Source organism: Pagrus pagrus (assembly GCF_965226575.1).
Source record: "Pagrus pagrus genome assembly, chromosome: 3".
In the NCBI taxonomy this organism is placed as follows: Eukaryota; Metazoa; Chordata; class Actinopteri; order Spariformes; family Sparidae; genus Pagrus; species Pagrus pagrus.
In genome coordinates, this window is record NC_140187.1 from 2,468,672 (window position 1) to 2,495,991 (window position 27,320).

At 38.3% G+C, this 27,320-nt stretch overlaps 2 protein-coding genes across 2 annotated transcripts in view; both read right to left on the reverse strand.

Moving 5' to 3' along the window:
- Positions 1-5,188: 5,188 nt before the first annotated feature.
- LOC311254814 (butyrophilin-like protein 2) overlaps positions 5,189-27,320 on the reverse strand; it is a gene marked incomplete at its 3' end in the record, with an annotated part of 69,786 nt that continues 47,654 nt past the window's right edge. The window contains exons 4-7 of the mRNA XM_084348810.1: positions 11,157-11,480; positions 10,889-10,915; positions 9,503-9,529; positions 5,189-5,490 (exon numbers count right to left, since the gene is read on the reverse strand). Coding sequence (XP_084204936.1) covers positions 5,189-5,490; positions 9,503-9,529; positions 10,889-10,915; positions 11,157-11,480 — 680 coding nt within the window. The remainder of the gene's footprint in view (positions 5,491-9,502; positions 9,530-10,888; positions 10,916-11,156; positions 11,481-27,320) is intronic.
- Positions 14,055-24,346, reverse strand: LOC311254224 (coxsackievirus and adenovirus receptor-like; the record flags this gene model as incomplete). The annotated part of the gene is made up of 5 exons (XM_084347864.1): positions 14,055-15,269; positions 15,462-15,569; positions 19,943-20,218; positions 23,918-24,229; positions 24,331-24,346. 5 exons carry the CDS (start codon positions 24,344-24,346, stop codon positions 15,214-15,216), a joined length of 768 nt encoding a protein of 255 aa, XP_084203990.1. The 3' UTR covers positions 14,055-15,213.

The window sequence follows — 27,320 nt, forward strand, 5'->3', positions numbered from 1 at the left end:
AGAATAATGAGTCTTTTTTTTTTTTTGCACTGTTGGTTGGACAAAAGAAGCAATTTGATTTCATTTCCTAAAAAAAATGTGTCTGTCAATATTGTTGCTATGGTTACTTGTACAGGCACATTAATTTTAAACAGCAATAAAACTTGTACATCACAAGGGTCTGGTTATATTGTCCAGTTACTAAACATTAATCCACGTCCTCCAGCTAATCAGAGTGTGGAATCATCCGTGACGTCAGTATAAAGTCACATCTGAAGCAGTCGACCAGCGTTTAACGAGGTCGGATCACCGCGTGAAACATCGTCTACAAAATCGGATGAAAGCTGAAAAACCTCGGAGGAGACTCAGGTTTGGTCTGAAGACTGCAGAGAACAACTCTGAGCACAACATGAGGCACTTTGTTTGACTTCTTTGCTGGACGGTGATGAATTAACTGAAACTTTAACTTCATACATTAAATTCTGCCCAAAACTAAACACATTCATCCTAATATTACAATTATGGATCACAGAAGAGTTTAAAAGCTGCTTGAATGAGAAAAGTTTCATTTTGTGGAGGTGATAGTGTTTTAGGAGTCGGGCTGTCACTATCAGATCTTCACTACATGATTATCTCGACCAAACAAATTCACAAGAACAATATTATCTCCAAATCTGCAGAAATTTGAGAACAAAAATGCAAATAAATCAATCTTTAACTTTATTTTCTGTATTTTTGTCTCTTTTTTGACAAACAAATTACCCTAAACATACGAGTGTAGGGAGGAGACAGTCTGTAACTATAATGTAGAATAAAAACAGTTACACTCAGTTACAAGTGAAAAGGCAGCCAGATGAATTTAAACAAAAGATGCACAAGGCCGACTGATCATCGCTGGATTATTCACACAAAATCATATGTGTATTATTAAGACGATAGCAATATTTAATTTTTTATCATGAATATTGCGACAAACACCTGCTGTGAGACACATCTGGTCTAAATATCATGAGAGCTGAATGACCTGTTATTTGTAAATGAGCTAAATGTTTGTTTAACTGACCAGAACTCTAAACGTGATGATGAACGCAGCTTCCAGTTAAGCTGCGTTTCACTGCGAGTCTGAAATCAGAATTTCCGGGTCGGTAATCCCGATTTCTAATCTAAAAGCGCTCCAGTGTGTCTGCTCCTGAAAACATGGACGCTCGCTGCAATCAGGTGTTTGAAGAGAAAGTCTGTGAACTTCACAGCAGCTACAGCAGCTGATTCAACAGCTGAGGGCAGTTTGAAAGAAGACAGGAGGAGTCGTCTCTGAACAGACTGTCAAAGACTTCGACTGTGACCAGATCAACTGAGTGAAAGTGAACTGCAAATTGTTTTGACTTCACGTATCACAAACAAACTGTATGAAGTAAAGAATGATGAAGAGGTAAAGGTAATTGTTCACTATGTGCGCCGACACTACGCAGATCTTGCCCGAGTTTCTGACTTGGACGACTGTTTCATTACACTTTTCCGAATCAGACGTCGCTTTTTCCGAGTTCAGAGTGCAATTGAACGCATCATTAGTCCCTCAATACAGAAAGGTCTGAGATAAAGAGAGTTAAAGGTCTTTTTTTACTTAATAAACGAGATTTATATAATTTTACTTCAGTCTTTATGGACAGTAGCACGACTCCACAGCTCATGGAGGCTTGTTTTTATATGAAGCAGTTTCATCTCCACTGAAAGACAAAAGCTTCTGATCTTAAAGGTTTCAGACTTACAGCTCTGACATCATGTCTTAATAATAACATTTAAAACAATGTCTATAAGTGACAGTCTGCTGCCTCAACAATCAATTATCTGTGAATCGTTCACGATATATGAAAAAATATTGGACGTTTCTTCATTAGAAAACTGTTTTAAGCACTGATATGATTTATGTTTGATTTAAAATCAGAGTCGGCTTCATTAGGAGTTAAAATAACAGATAAAGTGAACAACAAGTTTCCTGACTGATGAACTAAATAACAACATAATGACTTCATTTTAAATGTCGAGCTCCGTCTGTCGCTGCTCAACAGCTGGTCCAACAAAATCCAACAAATACTGAGGCGACTAAATGTGTAAAGTCTAATAATGTCAGTTTTTTTAAAATATTGTAAATTACAAATTACTTCTATTTCAATTAAATACATTTTCTCACACCAGCATTTTGTATTTTATTTTGATATATTTGATGAGAAAGTGTTTGTAGTTCATAACAACACGCTTTTTAATGGATTTCATAACTGATCGTTGGTTAATACATTTTTTAAAATCGGTTAAAATCTTAATGGTGATTAATTGATTAATGATTAATGATTAACATCCCTGTATGCCACTGAACTCGATCCACCACAACAGAGGATTCTGTTCTCAGCATGTCTGACAGCATTAAAGCTTCAAAAGTAAATGTTAGAGTTATGTTTTTAGATTTTAGTTCAGATTTTTACAACAGGCTACATTTTCTTGCAGATTCATGCTCTGATCCGATCACAGTGAACAGCTCGACATGTTCAAATGACTTACTGGTCATTGTAATAACTCTTCATGTCCATACTGGATCTACAAAGTGGGACTACACTGCAGAGGAGGATGAATCCACAGCTGTTGCTCGGCCCAAAAGTGCATTCAGCAGTTCATCTGAAGCTCATTTAGATCTTCAGCAGTTTGACTTCATCCAACATGGTACTGTATTTAGACTCAAACCATCTGAATGAGGAGCTGAAGGATGTTTCAGGGACAAAATCAGAGATCTATATAATCTTTTCAGCAGTTAAAGAATAAAAATGTGTTATAAAATGTAAAACATGTGTTCAGCTGTATCTAAACCACCTGTGACCTGAGAGCATGACCGAGACTGGACTTCTGAGATTTATAAATATTTGTAAAAGACAAAAACAAATCTGATGAGGATCCTTTAGATGTGATTAATAATAGATGTGACGATCTGTAATGAGAGGGACTTTTTACAGTGTAAAATGAGCCTGGTGCTGCCCTCTAGTGGACAAACTGTGTCATGAAGACTCTGATTCTCCATCACAGTCAAACATCAGTAAATGTTGGAGGTGCTGAACATTTCTTCACTCCTGGTTTCAGGCTCAGACAGAAGAGGAAGACTCCTGCTCAGATGTATAAACCACAGTGTTACAGTTCATCTGATGTTTTCATCTCATTTTCACTTTCAGTCAAAACTTAATGCTGGATTTTAAGTTCATTCATCTTGTAATTAACCAACTCTGCTGCAGTTAATGAATAAAGTACCAGGAAGCTGTTTGTCATGTTGGACCTTCACTGCAATACAACGCTAATAATTACAAGTTTACATTGTCCAGTAAAACCTGCAGCTCCACAGCCTTTATGTTCAGTGTCATGAAGAAGTATCTGACTCCTTCCTGATTTATTCCATGTTTGTATATTTGTCACATTTAATTGTTTCAGATGTTCAAACACAATCAAATATGAGGCAGAGACAACCTGAGTTAACACAAAATACACTTTCTAAATGATCAATTTAATTATTGAAGGTAAAAATCAGGACGACAAAGTCTTTTTAAAATGATTGAAACATTAAAACACTAAGAATGATCTCAGCATTAAGAGGCACATGGGTTTCAGCATAAATGAAGGTTTTCTCGCCCTAAATCACACCCTGCTTCTTCATCTATTTTACTGTCAACGGGACCATAACTGACTAAATGAACATCATGTTGAGTTGAAGAAGGCTTGAAGCTACAGACTGAGACCATGAACTCATCAGGAGACTGTTTACTGAGGGAATAAACCAGGTGAGAAGCAGCTTCCATACAATCACACCTGTCTGAACCCAGTGGAGTCGCCCCCTGCTGGTCGGTAGAAAGAATGCAGGTTTAAGGCACTTTCAGACCTGAAGGCTTCGACTAGATTTTATACAGTCGATGATCGCGACTGTTTTAACTTTAAAAAGCTTTAAGTTGATAAAAAAAAAGATCACGACTCACTAAAAATTATCTTGAATTGACATCACATGAGATTTGTTGTCTGATGTATTTTTTATTTCACTAAAGTCAGAGAAAAAATGTGTTTTAAAATATGAAACATTAAGTGTTTAAAAGCTTTTGTTTGAGTCTCTGACAACAACTCAGATTAACAAACATTCAGAGACAGACGGGTACAAGTACTCAAGTACTGAGCTTATAATTGTACTCTGATTTATGTAACTTTATACTTCTACTTCACTATATTTCAGAGGTAATATTGTACTTTTTACTCCACTACATTAATCAGACAGATAAAGTTACTAGTTACTTTGATCTAGACTCAGAAAATATAATTACATGTAGAGTTAAAGTTTGCTCCTAGTTTTCAGTGTGAGCTCAGTTTGTAGTTGAGAAATAAAATAATAAAGTCATCAGTGAGTAAACTCTTCTCTTCCTGTCTGAGTGTCTTCATGCTGTTTGTTGTGTGATTCATGTGTAACTCGGCTGCTGTAACGCTGCAGTTTGTCACTGGGATTAATAAAGTCTCTCTCTAATCTCTCTAATCTAAACAGAGCTGACAGTGACGGCCTCTCTGACGGCTTCACTCTGCTGCTGCTGTGCTTTCTGTCTCCAGGGCTGCACACCTGTTGGGAGCTTCATCAGCAGCATGGGACACACCTGGGCCTGATGTGCTCCATGTATAGAAATCCTTCAGAACATCTGCTCACACATCTTTGTGTCGTGGCTTTTGGTTTCCTTTGGTTTGTTTTTACAGCTCAACATCCACACAGCACATCTTCACTCATCCACTGCTACACTACTGACTGCACTCACTCCTCCAGCTGTTTGTGTCTTTGTTGGAAATAAGTCACTGTGTTGTTTAGTTCACTGTGTGTCTCCTGGTTGTGTCCCAGTCTGAGAGCTGCAGTGTGACACTGATAAAAACTTCACAGTGTGTTTTGGTGAAACAATAATTCTTCAGTTTAACAACATTTTTTCTTTTGGAAGTTAAATGTGACAGAGTGTCAGGATCAGGCTGCAGCAGACATTAATAAATCTGTTACTGAGTTTGTGGGTGAAGTTTAATCAATTCTTAGACTCTGAAGATAATTTTACACTCAGTTTGAAACATGTTTGACTTTTGTAGACGTCTTCATCACAATTTGCTTTGTGCTCAGTAAAAACGTGTAAATACTTAAACATAAAGAATTAAATGACTGAAGTGTTCAAACGTCACAAGGAAGAATCTCACCACTGATGTTTGCATCAATCTTAGCCTCAGTCTGATGGTTGATTTCCTGCTGACTGACGACACAGCGGAAGTTGCCTGTCTTTGGCACAGTAGCGTTGAGGACGATGTCGTAGCTGTCTCCTCTTTCTGTGACCTTCACATCTTTAACAGGAAGGATGTTTCCAGAACTGTCCCTCCACTCGACTTTAGGTTTTGGAGAAGCACCAACAACTTCACACTGCAGCACCATCCCATCATCTGTTTGAATTGTTGAGACATACGGCTTTGAAGCTGCACCTGTGAACATGACAGAAACAAAAGATGACATTAGATTTAATTTCAGCATCAGAAATGTAATATTGGGATGTTTTTTGTTCATCACATCTCTGCTTGTTGATTAGAGCGAGTTTAAGATGAAAGAAAAAAGTAATAAAAAGCATGATGAGGCTCAGTTACAGCTGCCAGCATTATTCAACAGAGGATCATATTTCAGACACATTTCACTTCTACAAAGAGTTTGTAACTATTTACAACTGAAACACTTTTTCTGACTCACATCAGGACAGAAACACATCAACAGTGAAGACTTTACAGCAGCTCCTGAACTTTTACACATTTGTTGTGCTTAAAAAAACATTAAAGGACGTCATGTGAACTTTGTCGTCTATTTACATTAAAGTAATAAAGAAAATGTGTTATGAAATGTGAAACACAGGGTCATTAAAAGCTTGTCCCCTTCTGTTAACAGGGCTCGGGTGTGGCCACTTTAATAGGAACACCTGTACAATCTAAAGCAGGGCTGAGCAACATGTACAATATATACTGTTATCATGATATGAGACTATATGTTGTCTTAGATATTTGATATTCTCACATGGTGATATATCATAACTGTTGTCTGCTCCTGGTTTTAAAGGCTCATTACAGTAAAGTGACGTCATGTTCTGAACTCACCAGACTGATCGACTTGTTCTGATACTTTCTTTACCCACTGAGTCATTATATCCACATTAATGATGATCCTGATGTTTATGAAGCGCTTTAGAGAAGATTTAAAATATCCAGTTACATATCGTATATCAGGATGTGGCCTAAAAATATCCTGATATAATTTTCAGGCCGTACCTCGCAGCTCTAATCTGAAACAATCCAACACAACTGTTCTGACGTTAACTTCACTTTTATGATGAATTAATTCAGTTTCTGTCGACGCTGTCATCGAGGTGTTAGTTAAATAAAATCTTCATCGCTGAGCTCGTAGTTAGTGACGCTGTTGAACTGGACTGTATTATATTCAGAGGTGTTTCTAATGTTCTGACCCGTCATGTTTGTAAACAGGGAGGACAAAAAAACAGAAACACCTCTCAGTGTGATGTAGTTCAGTACAACACCACCTTTAACTGTGACCTCAGTAATAAACACACACTTTCATTTACACGTTTCAGACAAAGTCGACACAAACTGAACATTATAAAGTTCATAAAAACAGAATTAGTGGCAGAGCTGCTGTGTTAAATTACAATATATACATAAACATATTTATACTGCTGTACATACTGTATATATGTGATCTATAGTGTGAACACTGTGTTCATATCAAACCTCCAGCTGTTTATTCTCTATATAACGTCTCACTGACGTTACTTTGCTCTGATACCTGCATTGTATATTTTGCCTTCTGTGCTGCTGCACGTGTTCACACTGTTTATATCTTAGTGTCTTCATCCCTCACAGTTTATTCTCTTTATTACACCTGTACATACTGTATGAACACAATCTGCTCACAGCTGCTTTTTACACCTCTGGTTGGACGTTAAACTGAATTTCTTTGTCTCATTAATTTACTCAGTGTAAATAAAGATGTGTTGAATCTGATCTCATTGACAGATTGTACAGGTGAAGCTAATAAAGTGTCCACTGAGTGTATTTGATCAACAGTCTCAAGCTGCCAGAACAGAAAACTGATCATCACATCTGTTATAATTCTTCTGTTGTATTCAACAGCAGCTCAAAAAGGAAGAAGAGCGTCATCATTTATTTTTATTTAAACCTGCAGGTTTGTTCATGTTTTATCATTTAGATTCATCATCAAACATCAAATCAAACAACTACAACAGCTGCAGACTGACTGACAACAAATAAGTTATAAAGCACCAAGTGACATTAAACTGAGCTGCTGATACTGTGTAAAGGTTCAGCAGCTGCTGTTCTGTTTGTGTCTTTCTAGATGCAGGAACGTGTTTTATAATAATATATCAGAGCAACAACAACAACAGAGATAACCGGCCCATTAAGTGTCACATTATTATTACAATAACTTATAATTCTAGCTGTATTATATAATCTGATAAAACATAACTCAACAGCACTAAAAGTGATTTATTGTCTTTAACGTTTCATGAATATTTAGTCAGAGTGAGTTAAAATGTGTGCTGATGTTTAATGACTCGTGTTGTTATTATCACTCATCATAACTCATCATTTCAGATCAGTGTCATGTCACATTATCTTCTGTTTCCTCTTCTACTCACTCAGCAGCTCATATTCTGTGTTTCTGTACTGACCCGGTTCTGTCAGTTGGTTCAGTCAGTGACTCAACAGTTACACCTCGTAGTTATTATGTGCTGAACAACAAGCTCAGCTGTGTGTGAGACTCAGTTTGTGTGCTGTGATTCATTTGAGTCTGGTGATGCAGAAATCTTTGTTCAATAACCACATGTATGTACATTTAACTTGTCCAGGTGTGAACTCACAAACAGTCGGTGTGAAGGATTTAAACAGTCAGCAGGCAGAAGAGGCAGCCTGTGCAGCTTCACTACAGGCCTGCTTTGTGGAAACTGCCTCTCAACTGGAAAGGAGCCACAAACTTCACAGAAAAGGAGGCTCAGAGTTCAGGACCACTTTCAGTCTGAGCTCCTCAGTGGACCTGAGCTGGTACCAACATCATTCTTTATGTCACTGAGACAAAGATTTAGTGATGAAGATCCTGTGGCATCAGAACCAGAAGCAGCACCAGTGTGACTCGAGGAGACAGAGCTCAGATGTGTTTCAGGACTAAGAGTTTCTCTCTCAGTGAACACAGTTTCTCTGATTAATGAACTAAATGAACACATGAATCAAGTGTATGTGCTCATATTGTAGTCATGTATCATCACAGTTGTACGTAGTCACATCCAACATGAAGAAGATAATGAATGATGTAAATGATCCTTAAAGGTGAATTCAGACTGAACACAAAAGTTGATTTTATTCCAGTTAATTTAACAGCTGGAGAGTTTTTACAGTGAATGTTTCAGCAGCACAAACATGAACTCCACTTCTTCTTCTTATTTCCATCCACAACACATTTATCTGCTTTTTCTATTTTAAGTCTCAGAGTTCCTTCAGTTTGAAACATTTTCAACATCAGCAGACTTTGAGCTGATTACCTGTGTGTTCAGTCTGAACTCATTATGTTTTGTAAATAATAATAATTAAAAGTTTGAAGACTAAAATACCACTGACCTGTCAAGCGGACATAGGTCACAGCAGCAATCCTATGGCTGATTGTCTCCTGCGTAGCTACACAGCGATAGCTGCCGGTCTTGGTCACAGTAATGTTGACAGTGATGTATGAACGACCTCCTCTCTCTGAGACATGAGGTGTATCAGCATGAAGAGTGTTATTATCACTGTCCTTCCACTCAACTGTAAGAGGTGCAACACCATGAGCTTCACACTGCAGCAGAGACCAGTCCTTTGTTTCATCAAGTGTTGCGACGGACGGCTTTGGAGCTGCACCTGCGAACAAAGAATAGACAAGGAATCATATCATTAAGAATACTGGAATGTTTTTTCCACCCATACACTGCTTATATATACAGTTCAAATTGTGAGTAAAAAATACAGAAAATACATCTCTAAACAGTTTCAACACAATCTGATCATTAAAACCTTCATGAAGATTAATTCCTGGTCTGTTTAATGAGACTGGTTAGTTTTATCTGTGTTACCTGATAAACTGGAATATTGAGTGTTTATAACTTTGAATGTGTTTTTGTCACTGAGATGATCAAAGCACAATATTTACAGTTTGTATTGACTGTTATTATAAATATAATATAAAGGCAGTTTTTAGTGTAAATCTTTAACACTGACACAAACTGAACAGATGTTGTTGTCTCCAGATGTGTAACACAGCAGAATGACACACACAGGTTTAGCTCAACAGATGTAAGTGTGTTGAATGATACTGAGGCCTGTGGAGCTGATGACAGCCATTTTCTATCAATGAGAGCTGGAGAGTGACGTCATCAGAATCAGGACTCACCTGGGATGTTTTCACCTGTTCTGTCTCTTAATGTTATAAGGTGCGGAGGATGCACGCGACCCGATATTTACGTGTAAAATTAATAAACAAACATAAAACATATTTTCATGTTGACGACAGAAGTCAACACACACATATTACACCTCATCTGAAAGCTGACATGTTCGTTTTATCAACACATTTAGGAACCTAAGATAAAGATTTACGACATCACAACAGCAGCGTCTCACTTTACGGCAGTAAACAGTTAGCTACTTACTAGCTAGCCTGTGTAGCCGCAGTTAAAATGTGTTTATAGGTGTAAAAACAGACATTTATAGACGAACAGCGGCTCGTTTTAAAGACAAAAGTCCACCCATTAAATCCAGCGCGTTTAAACGGAAGCGGAAGTTAAAACCACCACAATAAAAGTCGATTGTGTCGCTCGTTTATTTTTAGCGCCGCTCGTCAAACTTTCCAAACAACTTCATTTTAATCAATTTAAAGTATCGACAAAAGATTTGACCAATGATGTTCAGTATCTCTGAAATCAGTAAACGCCCCGGAACAAAACCAACCAATCAGCATCTTTCTACGACCTAAAGGGACGAACCTAACGGGCTTTTAACTCCATCAGCCAATCACAGGAAAGCATCTGTACCCCAGCACCACATGTGCGTTATTGACAGCTGCTCTCATCCAATGGTAAGTCAGCACCGTGAAAACACTCTGAGTCAGCAGCCAATTAAATTACCTGTGTGACCATATATGGAAGTGAGTGTTGTCGGACTTCCTGTGGTAGCGGGACACCCACATAACAGAGAAACTTTATTGATATGTTTAAGGAGACATGATTCAATGATAATAAATATGTAAATCTTTATTTAAACACTCACAACATCTTTTTATCGTCAACTTTAACACTGAGGGACATTTTTCAGCATCTTAAAGGGATTTATTATCATCATTTGGTAACTTTGGAGAAGTTTTAGAGAGCTCTGTGGACATCTGCTGGAGATAATCTGTACTGCACTTTCTAAAATATCTCAGAGCCTCTTCTGTCTGTCAGCCTAAAATTTGGTTCAGACATTTGAGACAAGTTGAGGGAGAGATCCTGTGAATTTCAGCCTGATGGCCCAGATTATAACTGATTCATTTGATTTTACAAATAATGTTTAATAGAAAATAAAACAAGAAAGTTTCTAGTTTTTCAGTTTGATCATTTCCTAATTCAACTCTCTCAGAGTCTTAAATCAGATCAACACACCTGATGAACCCTCACAGTGTTTTACAGTGATGCAGTGAACATGTATCAGCTGCTCGTGGTCTTGTTGGACTATTATACACTTTAAAATGTTCAGATATTGAGGGACAGAAACACACACGATCAAAATGAGCCTCAAGAGGTTAACACAGAGCGCTTTGGGTCACGATCTAAAAGGGAAAACACAACACAACAATTATGTCAGAGTGATTACATGATATTACCGACATGGAAAACATGTGATACTGGGAAAAAGTGTGATTATTATGTGACTTAATAATTTATTGTTGACTTTAACAGGAAGTCTGGAGACGGTATGAGAAAGAAATGTGACACAAACACTTTAAATGAATAAATGTAAGAACTTTAACAGTCGCATCCGTCTTCAAAACTGTTTGATAAAACACTCACCCACATAAAGAGTAACGCTGGATGGACTTCTGTTGGGGGGGAAAGTACAGGAGTAGTTTCCGCTGTCATCCAGCTGTGTTCTGGTGATTTTTATGGAGGCGTTGCCGCGCTTTAGTTCATCGTCAAAGTGAAAAACCCGTCCTTCAAACTGTCTGTGTTGACCTGTTTGTCCACCGTTATTGTAATGTTTGTGGTTCTGATAAAAGAAAACCTCCAGACCATCTTTCTTCCAGTGAAACGTCAGATTCTCAATGTTCGCCTTGGTGCTGATGGAGCAGGGTAACATGGCGTCACTTCCTTCCTCCACGGTGACGACAACTGGCCCTGGAAGAAAATACAACAAGTTAAACAACAAACATACAAACACACAAACAAACAAACATCCCAGCACGACCTGCTGATGACTTTTTGTGTGATTTGTGGTCGTTGCTTTGTTTTTGGTTCACATTTCATAAAACCACTGAAACATATTGTTACAGTTGTTCACAGGTTGAAGTTAATAATACAGCAGCAACACTTTACAATGAGGTACACAACAATATGAGTAGTTACTGAGGAGGGAGTGAGGAATGAATCAGGAACAACCTGATAATTAATGAATCATTAATGAATATTTCCTGATTAACTTGGATTCAAAGAATTACAGCAGATAATTTTCGAGAACAGGCTGAGATACTATATTCATTAATCATCAGGTGATGACTCGTTCATAATTATCTGTGAATCAACATACTGAGCACTTTCTTAATGAGCTGCTGCTGATTACCTGAGAAGCTGAGTGGCACAAACTAGTAACAACTTATTAATTACTAATTACTTAATCATTAGTTAACTATTCAGATGATGATTAATAATCAATGAGTCTACCTGGTAACTAGGATCATGTAACTACACTGGCTGCATGAGATACACCTCTTGTTTTTACATTTTACATCTCTAAATATTTTTTATTAATTTTTATTATTTTTTATTAATTTTTACATGTAAATATTAGCATTTTAGCTCAATAGCTTCCAGGTCATGTGATCAATTGACTCAAAATCAGTGTGGGATCATGTAACTACACTGGCTGCATGAGATACGCCTCTTGTTTTTACATTTTACATCTCTAAATATTTTTAATTAATTTTTATAAATTTTTACATGTAAATATTAGCATTTTAGCTCAATAGCTTCCAGGTCATGTGATCAATTGACTCAAAATCAGTGTGGGATCATGTAACTACACTGGCTGCATGAGATACGCCTCTTGTTTTTACATTTTACGTCTGTTCATAATTTTTTATTAATTTTTATTATTTTTTATTAATTTTTATATGTAAATATTAGCATGTTAGCTCAATAGCTTCCAGGTCGTGTGATCAATTGACTCAAAATCATGTCAGGATCAGGGGCGTAGCCAGACACTTTTTAAACATGCGCTGTGTTCACCTGTAAAATTCCAGATGAAATTTCATGAATGAGTCTATTTTTCATCACAGACAGTTTATGATCACAGAACAATGCCCCTGTAAAGCTGCAGGCCTAGCAACGCCCCTGGTAACTACTCTGTATTATGTTTCACTACAGAGTAAAAAATAAAAATAAAGGACAGCACTCAGATTAAACTGTTTATTCTCTCCTCTCTCACTAAAGAGTAACTAATGATTAACTAATGATTAACTAATGATTAACTAATGAGCCGACTTGGTAACTATTCAGTATCATGTTTCACACTGATTCATATATAACTCATGAATAAAGTGACTCTAACCCACAGATATTTATTTATGTATTAATGTATTTAATGTTTAATTGTTGAGGGACGAGTTTGTGTTAAACCTGCTGCACACTACAGCATTTATAGCCGAAGCTAATCAGTAATGAACGTCATCATGAACTCATCATCAGCTGATGATTGATCGATAACGTGTCTCCCAGTCTGTCCTGTGGTCACTCATTATCTACTATATAGTCTATCTGTGACTCATTAACGAGTCATTAACTATCAAGTCCTTCCTGATGAACATCTGAGTCACGTCTCTGTTTTATTGAGGGAACTACTTTAGTTCAAAGTGAACTGAACTTTAAGAGTCAAAGTCCAACAATCACAACATCCTGAAGGTTTCATGTCTGCGCGAGCGTTTCTGTGAAACTGTGCGTGTCTGCAGCAGGATGGAGACGACGCACACGCACGCACGCACGGACGCACGCAGATACACAACACTGATGACGACATCATTACAGAGCATTTCGAGATTAAACCTCAGCATCATCCAGCTGTAATTCTTCTGTAATCAATCCGATCAATACTATCGATGAGTGCTGATCATCAGGGTGCATGTGACGTCACAGCGCGCTGAGCAGGTGTCTCGTACGCACTAAAGCCGGAAGCAGCTGATGAACATCCAGCATGTTTCCACATTGTTCCGCTGTTCAGATGAAATAAAGTGAGAAGTAAAAACTCTCAGTGAGTGATGATCAGTTTTCTTACCGTCTCCAGCAGCAGACGTTTCTCCAGAGCAGCTCAGCAGACAGAGACACACGAGAGGAACAAGCTCCATAGTTGTCGATGTCCTCTGAGGACTTCACCACACTGATGATGTCTCTATGTGACGGAGCTTCACACACTCCTCAACACCCTGACTGCTTCATCACAACCTGTTTCTGCTCCTCAGCCTGCAGCTGCGGCACTTCCGGTACAAACCTTTCAGAATAAAAGCGCCATCACCAGGCCTGCAGCTGCCATCGCATTTTGTCTGGGTGTTGGCCCACTGAGAGGAGGGAAGTAACGAAGTACAAATACTTTGTTACTGTACTTGAGTAGATTTGTCAGGTGTCTGTACTTCACTGTTGTCTCTTTGGTGTCCTGACAGCTGCTGTAAAATACAGATCATCTCAGAATCACACCCAGAAATTAAAATCACTTTTATTTCTTTGATCACAGTTTGAACACAGAAACATCAGAAACAGTCACAACACACAGTTTTGACATTTTTCATGTTTTATTCAAACGTTTGTACAGAAATGATGAAGCGCTGCCTGAAGTGACCTGATACACTACAAGTGCATCATCAGTGAACAACAGAAACATCAGTGTGTAACTGGACCTGACAGACTGCCTGAGCACCTGGAAACATAATAAAGAACCAATACAGGCTCGTCCCAAATAATGCCAACAAATATAAAAGTCACATTATATTTACTTGTAGCTGCAAAGTGTTCACACTGACTGACAGTGTTAACAGCAGGCTTTAGTTCAGTGAAGTCTGATGGTTTTAAAGCACATGTGGAGCTCAGTCAGGAGCTTTAAGCACTACAGGCAGTCTGATAATATTTGGTGAATAGACGGCATTTATACAGCACTGCTGCCCTCATTCATCCATTCACTCACTCACTCACTCACTCACTCACTCACCGATGGCAGTGAGCTACCATACAAGGTGCTGGTCTGACCATCGGGAGCAGTTTGGGCTTCAGCCTGTTGCTCAAGGACACTTGCACATGTGGACGGGAGGAGCCGGGGATCGAACCAGCGACGTGTGACGGTACTTTTTTGGTCCGAGCCCCTCGGCTCTGAACATGTTTATAAAACTTGGACGGTCTTGTTCTAGTTTCATTAAGTCCCTAATGACAGGATTCTGTGTCCTACACTTGACCTGGACACTATTTGCTGTGAGATAAAGGTGAGGACTGTATATGTGTATATTTTGAATATTAACTGTAAGTTAGCTCTGTAGGTCATCGAGCAGACATGCTGTTATAATACTCTTCTCAATACTTCTGATAAGGTTCAGATTATGAGGTCGTCTTATAAAAACAGTTGCTTTAGTCCAGGGAAAGATTGAGGTCGTGTTAATGAGATACATGCACATCGTCAAAGTGCCTTCCATCTCAACTATCTGCCTCAACACAACCTGAACCCTGAACCTAAAATTAATTTAAACTTTAAAAACAAGTTTTAATCCTCAAATTATCTGAAATAAGAGAAGACCAGACAAAATGTCCTCACCATCATCCAGCATGGTGGAAACACACACAGCAGAAAACTTCACAGCACATGTAGAGCTGGTTACTTTTATGGATTAGATGAATTCAGTCGAGTTAGTTCTGCTCCAACACTCTTCTTCTTGTCTGCAGGAAGCAAAAACAAAGTTAAAGTGAAAGTCCCACCTGACCTGATCCTACTCTGAGTGTAAATACACACAGAATAATTAATGTCAGAGAGGATAAAACAACTGTCAAGACTCTGAGCATCAGATACATATAAAGAATGAGTTGTGTTTTCTGTTCATCATGAAATGTTGATACAATATTTAATCTTACCTTTCTTACAATTGAATGTGATGCAACCCATGAAATGAAGCACAACTAGAAGGATAACAACAAGAAGAGGGCCAAGAACTGCAGCAACAATCCACCCAGCAGACGACCCTGAAACAGATACAAAGTGAGTGCATCAGTCAGAGTGTCAGTGCAGATGATAAACAGCAGACTGGACCTCACAGCTCACACAGAACAACTAAAGGTGAGTCTGCTCCTGAAATCTGAACTTGTTTCACATGAAAACTCCACTGGGATGAATGTGAGCAGGAACAGTGATGTTAGCTCTGATCTCAGGTCCAGTTTCCTCCTGCTGGGCTCCACAGCTCAGAGGCTGCTTCTGGTTCTGGTCCCAGCAGTGAAGAAATAAATGGACTTAGTTACATTCATCACTTTGATCTGACAGTAAAAACACAGGATCATCTGATAAAATATAAAACTTCTTCACAACACTTTTACTGATACTTTTACACTTTTACTCAAGTGGACTTTTACTTGTAACAGAGTATTTTTACTTTGTGTTTCTGCTACTTTCACTTCAGTAAAGTATCCGAGTACTTCTTCCACCACTGACTACTGTCCAGAAACATGAAGGTTAAAATCACTGTGAGCTTCTTGGTGCTGGTCGGCTCCACAGTTATTGGGCCTGATGGGAGCAGATCAACACACAGTCTGTAGATTATTGAAGTTGAGTCTCAGTAGAAGACTGAAGTTTTCACTCAGTCTGAAACATTTTAAACATTTTAAAACCTGATGAGGATCCTTTAGATGTGATTAATAATAGATGCGACTTTCTGTAATGAGAGGGACTTTTTACAGTGTAAAATGAGCCTGGTGCTGCCCTCTAGTGGACAAACTGTGTCATGAAGACTCTGATTCTCAGTCACAGTCAAACATCAGTAAATGTTGGAGGTGCTGAACATTTCTTCACTCCTGGTTTCAGGCTCAGACAGAAGAGGAAGACTCCTGCTCAGATGTATAAACCACAGTGTTACAGTTCATCTGATGTTTTCATCTTATTTTCACTTTCAGTCAAAACTTAATGCTGGATTTTAAGTGAATTCATCTTGTAATTAACCAACTCTGCTGCAGTTAATGAATAAAGTACCAGGAAGCTGTTTGTCATGTTGGACCTTCACTGCAACACAACGCTTATAATGACAAGTTTACATTGTCCAGTAAAACCTGCAGCTCCACAGCCTTTATGTTCAGTGTCATGAAGAAGTATCTGACTCCTTCCTGATTTATTCCATGTTTGTATATTTGTCACATTTAATTGTTTCAGATGTTCAAACAGAATCAAATATGAGGCAGAGACGACCTGAGTTAACACAAAATACAGTTTCTGAATGATCAATTTAATGATTGAAGGTAAAAACCAGGACGACAAAGTCTTTTTAAAATGATTGAAACATTAAAACACTAAGAATGATCTCAGCATTAAGAGGCACATGGGTTTCAGCATAAATGAAGGTTTTCAGGCCCTAAATCACACCCTGCTTCTTCATCTGTTTTACTGTCAACGGGACCATAACTGACTAAATGAACATCATGTTGAGTTGAAGAAGACTTGAAGCTACAGACTGAGACCATGAACTCATCAGGAGACTGTTTACTGAGGGAATAAACCAGGTGAGAAGCAGCTTCCATACAATCACACCTGTCTGAACCCAGTGGAGTCGCCCCCTGCTGGTCGGTAGAAAGAATGCAGGTTTAAGGCACTTTCAGACCTGAAGGCTTCGACTATATTTTATACAGTCGATGATCGCGACTGTTTTAACTTTAAAAAGCTTTAAGTTGATAAAAAAAGATCACGACTCACTAAAAATGATCTTGACTTGACATCACATGAGATTTGTTGTCTGATGTATTTTTTATTTCACTAAAGTCAGAGAAAAAATGTGTTTTAAAATATGAAACATTAAGTGTTTAAAAGCTTTTGTTTGAGTCTCTGACAACAACTCAGATTAACAAACATTCAGAGACAGACGGGTACAAGTACTCAAGTACTGAGCTTATAATTGTACTCTGATTTATGTAACTTTATACTTCTACTTCACTATATTTCAGAGGTAATATTGTACTTTTTACTCCACTACATTAATCAGACAGATAAAGTTACTAGTTACTTTGATCTGAACTCATAAAATATAATTACATGCAGAGTTAAAGTTTGCTCCTAGTTTTCAGTGTGAGTTCAGTTTGTAGTTGAGAAATAAAATAATAAAGTCATCAGTGAGTAAACTCTTCTCTTCCTGTCTGAGTGTCTTCATGCTGTTTGTTGTGTGATTCATGTGTAACTCGGCTGCTGTAACGCTGCAGTTTGTCATTGGGATTAATAAAGTCTCTCTCTAATCTCTCTAATCTAAACAGAGCTGACAGTGACGGCCTCTCTGACGGCTTCACTCTGCTGCTGCTGTGCTTTCTGTCTCCAGGGCTGCACACCTGTTGGGAGCTTCATCAGCAGCATGGGACACACCTGGGCCTGATGTGCTCCATGTATAGAAATCCTTCAGAACATCTGCTCACACATCTTTGTGTCGGGGCTTTTGGTTTCCTTTGGTTTGTGTTTACAGCTCAACATCCACACAGCACATCTTCACTCATCCACTGCTACACTACTGACTGCACTCACTCCTCCAGCTGTTTGTGAAACAGCACGACTAGAACAGAATCTCACCTGACTCAGTTATAAAGAACAATTACAGGATTATAAATGAACGTGGTGATGTTTCCTGTTCATCACTTCTCTGCTTGTACATGAGGATTACAGTGTGTTTAAGGAGAGAAACATGAAGAACAGAGAAACAGAAGCCTTAATTACACCTCGTTACATCGTTAGTTAGAACAAGACGAGTACAACTTCTCTAACTTCTCTTTAAAAATCAACTATTTACAACTGAAACACTTTTTCTGACTCACATCAGGACAGAAACACATCAACAGTGAAGACTTTACAGCAGCTCCTGAACTTTTACACATTTGTTGTGCTTAAAAAAACATTAAAGGACGTCATGTGAACTTTGTCGTCTATTTACATTAAAGTAATAAAGAAAATGTGTTATGAAATGTGAAACACAGGGTCATTAAAAGCTTGTCCCCTTCTGTTAACAGGGCTCGGGTGTGGCCACTTTAATAGGAACACCTGTACAATCTAAAGCAGGGCTGAGCAACATATACAATATATACTGTTATCATGATATGAGACTATATGTTGTCTTAGATATTTGATATTCTCACATGGTGATATATCATAACTGTTGTCTGCTCCTGGTTTTAAAGGCTCATTACAGTAAAGTGACGTCATGTTCTGAACTCACCAGACTGATCTACTTGTTCTGATACTTTCTTTACCCACTGAGTCATTATATCCACATTAATGATGGATATTGTGTGTGTGTGATATATATATGAGCCACAAACTTCACAGAAAAGGAGGCTCAGAGTTCAGGACCACTTTCAGTCTGAGCTCCTCAGTGGACCTGAGCTGGTACCAACATCATTCTTTATGTCACTGAGACAAAGATTTAGTGATGAAGATCCTGTGGCATCAGAACCAGAAGCAGCACCAGTGTGACTCGAGGAGACAGAGCTCAGATGTGTTTCAGGACTAAGAGTTTCTCTCTCAGTGAACACAGTTTCTCTGATTAATGAACTAAATGAACACATGAATCAAGTGTATGTGCTCATATTGTAGTCATGTATAATTACACACAGACTAACAAACACACTGTGGCCACTTTATTAGGCACACATTAATGATCTGATGCAATCCAACACAACTGTTCTGACTCAAACTTCACTTTTATGATGAATATAAAGTAAAATAAAGATTTTTGTGTGTTGCAGTTTGATACTATGAGATTCATGATGCACAAAACTTCTCAATGAGCTTCATAACTGTCCTCAGATGTTTCCTCTGAAACATATTTACTGTAAAGAGAGTGAGTGTAATACTGGGAATCTAACTGCGTATCACATACAGCACATATAGTGTTAATAATTAATGAAAGTTAATTCTCTCTTCAATCTCTATTTATATATAAAATCACATACAGCACATATAGTGTAAATAATTAATAAACGTTGTTCATCGTCACAAAGACAATAATTAATGATGTTCATGCTCCTAAAAGGTGAATTCAGACTGAACACAAAGTTATTTTCTGTCTCTATTTAATCCTGAAAACTTGTTTATTCAACACAAACACCCAGTGTACAACCATCAGCATGTGTGTGTGTGTGTCTGTGTGTGTGTGTGTGTGTGTGTGTGTGTGTGTGTGTGTGTGTGTGTGTGTGTGTGTGTCAGTTTTAAAATTAACCATCAAGTTTGTTCTGTTATTAATCAGCAGACTCGTCTAATTCTCTCTCTAATCTCTGGTGATTGATGAACCGACGTCATCATTTCTATAAAGGAATTTTTCACTCAGTTTAAAACATTTGAAATTATTTACATATTAAATCACAACTAGGAAGAATCTCACCTTGGATATACACAGAGGTCTCAGCAGCAATCTGATGGCTGATATTCTCCTGCGTAGCTACACAGCGATAGGTGTCAGTCTTGGTCACAGTAATCTTGACAGTGATGTCTGAATATCTTCCTTGTTTTGACTCCTTTCGCTCCTCAGCAGGAAGAGTGTTATTATCACTGTCCTTCCACTCTACTGTAAGAGGTGGATCACCGTGAGCTTCACACTGCAGCAGCGCCCTGTCATTTGTTTGTTTAAGTGTCTTGATAATTGGCTCTGGAGCTGCACCTGTGAACACATTATGAACAACAGATTATAAAGAGACAGTTTCAGCATCATTAATGTAACATTGGGATTTAGTTCATCAACACTCTGCTTGTATACAGTTTACAGTGTGAAGAGAAAAACACAATAAAAGCCTCCAGCATCATTTTATGGGACGATATTTCAAACATTTTAAACTGTTTCCAGTTTGAGGCAGACACACAAATACAGTCAACTTGTTAAACTGAACTATAAAGATTGTAATAAAATATAAAACATGTGTTCAAAGGTAAACACACCTGATGTGTCACATGTTAGTGAGAACTACTTTAATTATGCTGCCTGAAAGAAAAATTAACCAGAAAGTTAGTTGAACTTCTGCCAAGAGAAGGTTGTGAAAGATTTAACTGGGTTGTTTCATTTATTTAAACATGAGAGTGTTTAATGTCAGCGAGGGCAGACTGAATATTAGAAACTCTTCTCAGTATCTACACAAACAACACAGTTGAGAAGCACCAAGAGATGAGCAGATGATGCTGAAGCTCCAAAGCTTGTTTGACTCTGTGACGTGAATTTTTCCAACAGAAACAACTGTTTCTAACAGGATCCAGCTGCACTTACATTTGACTCTACGTACGTATGATTGGTGCATCGCTTTAATGTTTTTACATTAAATGATCTTTTCCTTCCCTAAAGGTTGGTCCAGTGAAGGGACGGGAGGACAGAAGACTTTGATTGAGGTTTGCTATAAAAACATGTATGTCTGTCTGTCCTGAGAGAGGATCCTCCTCTGTAGCTCCTCCTGAGGTTTCTAACATCTTGTTAAAAGGTTTTTTTCTCAATATGTGAAGTTTTTCCTCACATGAATCGAGGGTCTGAGGACAGAGGATGCCGTTCACCGTACAGTTTTTAAAGCCCACTGAGGCGATGTGATTGTGATTTTGGGTTATATAAATAAAATGTATTTATTTGAAGATGTCTAGCTCAATAACGTACAGTCATATTGATTTCCTGATTTAATTTGAATTGTCACAAGATGAGCCTGCATCTTTCCTGTGACACTAAAATATCTGTGATGCAATAAATATATTTTTTCTGAACAAAAATAAAAGGAAAAGTGATTCCAGTCTGTTTTAAGGCATGTTAAGAGTTCTACAGCATATTTTAATGATTATAATAATAATATTATGAGTTGTACTTATTTTCTGGATAATACTGACAAACCTAGTTCAGTGTATTTTTACACTAAAGGAGGAAACAAAAGGCAACATTGAAGCATTCAGCATTTCCCTGATGGAACCTGATGAAGCTCTTTGTACCAAAACATTATTAAATTAATTCCTGATTGAGGTCAACAGTGTGCAGGAGTTGTTGTCCTGAGTTAGGGAACCTCAAAAAGACCATATGATGGCTGCCGCTGTGTCAGAGCTCGTGTCAGGTGAAGAATATCAGGTGAAGTTTGATGATGACGAGTATATTGATGATGTCAGAGGCGTCAAATGTCACTGCTGCTTCAGAAAGAGCTTCTTTCAGCTTACAGCAAAACTATTTCATCATTACTGAGATAAAAAAAGAATAAAAGGAATATTGTGATGTTGGGACTCAGAAGGATCGTGACATAAATATTAAACATGAAGTTAAAATTCATGAACCCAGAATGAACCTGGGACTAAACTACATTAATAAAGTAGATTACATTATTCTGTCACGTCAGTAAAAAGACTTTATATGGAGGCTTTTTGGGAAACGCAGTAATTAATTATTTTACTTCTTCATGTAATTAGACCATCTGAATAAAAGCATTAGATTTAATAACACACAGGCTTCTTGGACTTAAAAGATGTTGTTGTATAACTATAATATAATAAACGTGTCCACCTTTAAGTGACGAGTGATCCCAGTCAGTTCAACACAGAGAGGTTCAGGCCCACAGACGTTAGTGTTCAGACTGACAGGCCTGAGAAGACATTCACAGAAACACCTGCAGAGGTGGAGAGTGACGTCATCACAATCAGACTCACCTGGGATGTTTTCACCTGTTCTGTCTCTTAATGTTATAAGGTGCGGAGGATGCACGCGACCCGATATTTACGTGTAAAATTAATAAACAAACATAAAACATATTATCATGTTGACGACAGAAGTCAACACACACATATTACACCTCATCTGAAAGCTGACATGTTCGTTTTATCAACACATTTAGGAACCTAAGATAAAGATTTACGACATCACAACAGCAGCGTCTCACTTTACGGCAGTAAACAGTTAGCTACTTACTAGCTAGCCTGTGTAGCCGCAGTTAAAATGTATTTATAGGTGTAAAAACAGACGTTTATAGACGAACAGCGGCTCGTTTTAAAGACAAAAGTCCACCCATTAAATCCAGCGCGTTTAAACGGAAGCGGAAGTTAAAACCACCACAATAAAAGTCGATTGCGTCGCTCGTTTATTTTTAGCGCCGCTCGTCAAACTTTCCAAACAACTTCATTTTAATCAATTTAAAGTATCGACAAAAGATTTGACCAATGATGTTCAGTATCTCTGAAATCAGTAAACGCCCCGGAACAAAACCAACCAATCAGCATCTTTCTACGACCTAAAGGGACGAACCTAACGGGCTTTTAACTCCATCAGCCAATCAATGGACAGCATCTGTACGCGAGCGCCACATGTGTGTTATTGACAGCTGCTCTCATCCAATGGTAAGTCAGCACCGTGAAAACACTCTGAGTCAGCAGCCAATTAAATTACCTGTGTGACCATATATGGAAGTGAGTGTTGTCGGACTTCCTGTGGTAGCGGGACACCCACATAACAGAGAAACTTTATTGATATGTTTAAGGAGACATGATTCAATGATAATAAATATGTAAATCTTTATTTAAACACTCACAACATCTTTTTATCGTCAACTTTAACACTGAGGGACATTTTTCAGCATCTTAAAGGGATTTATTATCATCATTTGGTAACTTTGGAGAAGTTTTAGAGAGCTCTGTGGACATCTGCTGGAGATAATCTGTACTGCACTTTCTAAAATATCTCAGAGCCTCTTCTGTCTGTCAGCCTAAAATTTGGTTCAGACATTTGAGACAAGTTGAGGGAGAGATCCTGTGAATTTCAGCCTGATGGCCCAGATTATAACTTATTAATTTAATTTAAAAAATGAAATGAAGCAAACAAAAAAAAATAAAACTTTTACTTTTTCTCTGTTTAATCATTTACCAGTTCAACCCTCTCTGAGCTTTAAATAAGATCAACACACCTGATAAACCTCAGAGTGTTTGCTTTACAGTGATGTAGTGGACATGTATCAGCTCCTCGTGGTCTTTGTATTATACAGTTTAAAATGAGTAAATATTAAGAGGCAGAGACGCACAAAATCAAAATGAACCCCAAGAGGTTAAGACTTGATCTGAAAGGCAAAACAAACACATGTTAGATTGTTTTGAAACAGACAGGTAATACTGTGTAAAAGTCATATTTCATCTACAGACGGCTGAAATTTCATTGTGCAGAGAGACATAATCTGCAGTGTGTCTCTGATATCAGGCATGTTTGATACAGAGGTCATCTCTCCAGATGTGGCTGCAGCTCTGTGGGCTCGAGGCCCTGCCAGATGTGTCTTCTGACCACTTAACAAAAGTCCATCTGGGACTCTTGAACCAGTCGCAGCAGTAAATGAGCGGACATCTTTAACTGTTTAAGGAAAGCACTCACCAACAACAAGCTCAATGATGAATGTTTGTCTCGGCTGAAGATTTGGAAAAATGCAGCTGTAGGTCCCGCTGTCGGCCATCTTTGTTTTTATGATCTTTATGGAGGCGTTGCCGTTCTTCAGTTGATCTTGAAAATGTGAGACTCGACCTTTGAACTGCTGATCTTCACTTGTGATGGTGCCTGAAACATACATGAACACATCCTTCTGACCGTCTTTCTTCCAGTCAAAGACCTTTCCTGTCATGTCCTCCTTGGTGCTGGGGGAACAGGGTAAAACAGCATCACTGCCTTCTTTCACGACCAGTCTGACACCTGGAAGATAAAAACATGTGTTACTCAGTATGTTAACATGCAGAGTCATCAGGAAACAAAGTCAGATAACAACTTTACACACCACAACAATAACTCAACACCTGTTTCCTCTGACATAATAGTTTTGGTTGTGTCGTGCTTGTCCTGACATATTTTAAGTATATTTAAGCTTACAGTGTAGTTTATTAGGTTTTTGTTATTGAGCCTTGTGTTTGAATTTTACAAAATGTATTCAGCTGGAAACTCTTCAGCTTTATAACACCAGGAGAAGTTGTAGTTTTATTCATTCATCTTGATTTATTGGACTGGATTCAAAGACACAACTAACCACCAAACTATCCTGTTCCTCAGCTGAACACACAGGTTGTTTTTTTACTTTGTAATTCAAATATGTTCACTGTACTTTCTTGTTACGACCCAGCTCTTTCTAGGGACGGAGGCGCAACATAAAACCAGACGTAGTTGGAATTTAAAAAATTATTTATTCGGCCACGGAGAATGATATGCAACAAAATGATCCAAACAACGTCAACTCTGACTGGAGTGCTGTTGAGCTCAATTTAACAAAACAAAACAAAACAAAACAAAAGGGAGCCGCAAGAGGCGAGCTACAACAGTTAGCAAAAGCCACACACAAAAGAAAAGGAAAACCAAGTCTCTCAGTTTAACTCAAATCCACCAGTCAAAACAGCACTCCTACAACAAACAGCCTAACAGGGAGTATCGGTTCTCTAGTGCCTCATAGACACGCACACACAACAAAGGCTACGACTTTTAACACACGCAACAGAGGCACAGGTGTCGTCCTGGGGGCTCTTCCAGAAAGGAGGTTCAACAAACTCAGAGGAGGTTATCACTGACAGAGTTTTAGATGCGGTCGTCTTTTCATTTTGAATTTAACATCACTTTCTTTTATATTAGCCTCTGAGGAAGTGGTTGAATGTTGTTCAATGTTTTATTTTATTTTATTTTAGGCTATTTTATTTAATTTAAATCGGCTGAAAATGAAATAGGCTATAAAAACAGTCTCACGATGGCTCCTCACTTTGGTTTTATTTCACATGTGGCAGGTGGCACCGAGTGGGGAAGGGGAGGTGCAGGAAGTTAAGGGGCGGGTAGAAATAAGCCTACCTGTAGAGGGAACAAGAGTTTTGTTTGTTGGTTCCGGCCGGAGGAGTGAGGCAGGCGGGCATGCAGGGAAACCAGGAAAAACTGGTAGGCTGAGACCCTGATTTGAGGGTTTATATCATTATATTATTGTTTGATATGAACTGTTTTTTTTTATATTTTTCAGACTTGTTGCCCGCTGGGGTTGTGAGTAGCTGGTAGCCGGTGAACGGGCACAATTCGGCAGACCAGGTATTTTAAAGTTGTGATATGCTGTAAACTCTTAAATATTTTTATGGACGTGATAAAGTATTGAAGGTTTGTATTTGTGTCTCTGCAGAGAATCGGCGGCCTATTAGATGTTTCTTGCCGTTGTTTTGTTTATTAGTTTGGGTCAATTATTTTGTCTAGTCCGCCGGGCAAGTGAGCCGGTAACGGGCAAAAAGAACTGGGTGTTGCCCTTGGGCGGACTAGTTTCTTTTTTCTTTTTGTTTGTTTGTTTGTGTGTTTGTTTGTTTGTTTGTTTGTTTGTTTTCTGCGGCAAACCCCCACTTGTTCACAGTCTCAGGTTGAAGTTTCAGTCAAGCCATCAAGGCAGGCATAAGGTGTGATGTGGTTAAAATGTTTGCAGTGAAATTGAGTTGTGTGCAAACCTTAAGCGCGTAAGTTCACCAAGTGTGTAAACCTTTTGCAGTGTCACGAGTGGTTTGTACAACGTAATCCTGGCCTTGCTAGTGATATTGATGACGTAAACTGAGGAGATACAAGTGGGCCTATAACCTGTCAAGCAGCACCCTGTAATAAAACTGTTTAAACTTTACACCCTGGACTGTGATCAAGTGGGGGTTTGCCGCAGAAAACAAACAAATAAACAAACAAACAAACAAACAAAAAGAAAAAAGAAACTAGTCCGCCCAAGGGCAATACCCAGTTCTTTTTGCCCGTTACCGGCTCACTTGCCCGGCGGACTAGACAAAATAATAGACCCAAACTAATAAACAAAACAACGGCAAGAAACAGCTCATCTTGAGGCTGATGTACAGTTAAGTTTTCTGTCTGTTTGGATGAATAAACCTGCGATCAGACTCAGGTGAATAACGTGAGCTGAAAGTTGCTTCTCTGTTTGTGTTTGTGTTACTGCATTGTCAAAAAAATGAGTGTGACTGTCAGAGAGAGGACTGTATTAAATTACAATCTATACATCAACATATTTATACTACTGAACTGTATATATGTGATCTATAGTGTGAACACTGTGTTCATATCAAACCTCCAGCTGTTTATTCTCTATATAACGTCTCACTGACGTTACTTTGCTCTGATACCTGCATTGTATATTTTGCCTTCTGTACTGCTGCATGTGTTCACACTTGTAGGAGCCTAAATGCAGTTTTCTTGTTGACAGAATAATTTAAGTTCATGAGAAGGAATAAGGATAAAAATATTTACACTATTTGCAGTTTTACATACGGTTTGTTTATAGAGAGGCAATAAGTACATGTTTGGGTAATTTCAATATTTGTGGATAGCTAAAATTACCCTTTATAGTTTATTTGTGGTACTTTCTAGTGGACGGATGTATTTTGGTTTTGTGCAGACTGCACCTTTAATGGGTCACTCTCTCGCCAGTGTTTTGCAGGTAATGTGAATTTGTGGTCAGTCAGGACAAGCGGGGAGTGGAGCCATATAGTTTTTTGACCTCTCTCTCTCTCTCACTCACTCTCCAGTACTTTCTCTCATCACGCGATTTGTATTTAATTTTGTGACAATTCATTTTTTGTATTTTTCCTGCATTTATTGGAAGTAAGGATTTCAAGTTTACCTACGAGTCTCTGTGGATTCTTTGGATGTGGACACGAGGGAGATTGATAAGAGCGTCAGACTTAGGCTTCACCTACAACACTGTTTATATCTTAGTGTCTTCATCCCTCACAGTTTATTCTCTTTATTACACCTGTACATACTGTATGTACACAATCTGCTC